Raw genomic sequence first — 1,079 nt, forward strand, 5'->3', positions numbered from 1 at the left:
TCCTAACCAGCTTACATTTTCATTACTGGCGGCCCAAATTTATATTTTAATACTTCTTTCCATCTCTGTCTGAAATATTCTTTGGAATATTTCCCCTTGGTTGTCACTAGATTAACTAATGAAGCACAAAATTTCACACGTAATCCTCTTGGGGCCAATTCTAAATAGTCAATTATCCTATTGAAAGATAATGATTACTAATAGCCAGTCTTTCATGATATCCTGTGACAGGGTCAACTAAATGAGGATTTTTACATTATTTAGATTTTAAAATATGTTATTAACACCATTGTTGAATCACTCTGCGGATCTGTGGTTTGGCGGATATTAACTGACTTAATATCATTACAATGTGTTTCCTGCAACTCATACGGAAAATTCAAAGTTCCTGATGGAAAATAAATATTAAAAAATCACTCACTAGTATCTTATACAACATAATTGAGAGCATTATGTGGTGAAAATTACAAAGGTTTGTAATCGCAAGACCAGGTATGAGTCTTGACCATGTGTTACTTTGGATATAGAGCTTAATTTCTCTCTATAGAAGTTTCTTCATCAATAAAATGAGTAAACTGGGCTAGATTATCTTCTTTTCAGTTCCAAATTTCTAGAAATACAGTATTTTGCCTAACCCAGGTGTGTTTTGGACTACTCATGAGTGATGAGACTTCCTGATAAAAACAATTTCATCTGTAATATGAACTGACCACATTGTTTGGCATATAGTAGGCAATCAATCAATATTTGTAAATGAATAAATAGATTCCAAGGTCATACTGTGTTATGGATTGAATTCTGTCCCCCAAAAATATGTGTTGTAAATCCTAACCTCTATGCCTGTGGTTATAATCGTATTTGAGAACGGATTGTCTTTATGTTAATGAGACAGGATTAGTGTTGGGTATATTTTAAGTCAACTCTTTTGAGATATAAAAGAGATTAAACAGGCTAGCAGAGCAGAGATGGGGTAAGATAGGTGCTAAGCCATATGGAGATCTCTAAGGAATAAGGAAGCAGAAGCAAAAGAGACAAGGACCTTCCTCCAGAGCAGACAGATAAAGGCTTCCCCTGGAGGA

General features: G+C 34.6%; 1 protein-coding gene across 1 annotated transcript in view; it reads right to left on the bottom strand.

Annotated features, from left to right (window-relative positions):
- ABCC9 (ATP binding cassette subfamily C member 9) overlaps positions 1-1,079 on the bottom strand; it is a 142,112-nt gene that overhangs the window by 124,566 nt on the left and 16,467 nt on the right. Inside the window, 1 exon segment of the mRNA XM_023725460.1 lies at positions 288-388. Within this exon segment, the coding sequence (XP_023581228.1) occupies positions 288-388 (101 nt within the window).

Source organism: Trichechus manatus, unplaced genomic scaffold, assembly GCF_000243295.1.
Source record: "Trichechus manatus latirostris isolate Lorelei unplaced genomic scaffold, TriManLat1.0 scaffold00313, whole genome shotgun sequence".
NCBI lineage: Eukaryota > Metazoa > Chordata > Mammalia > Sirenia > Trichechidae > Trichechus > Trichechus manatus.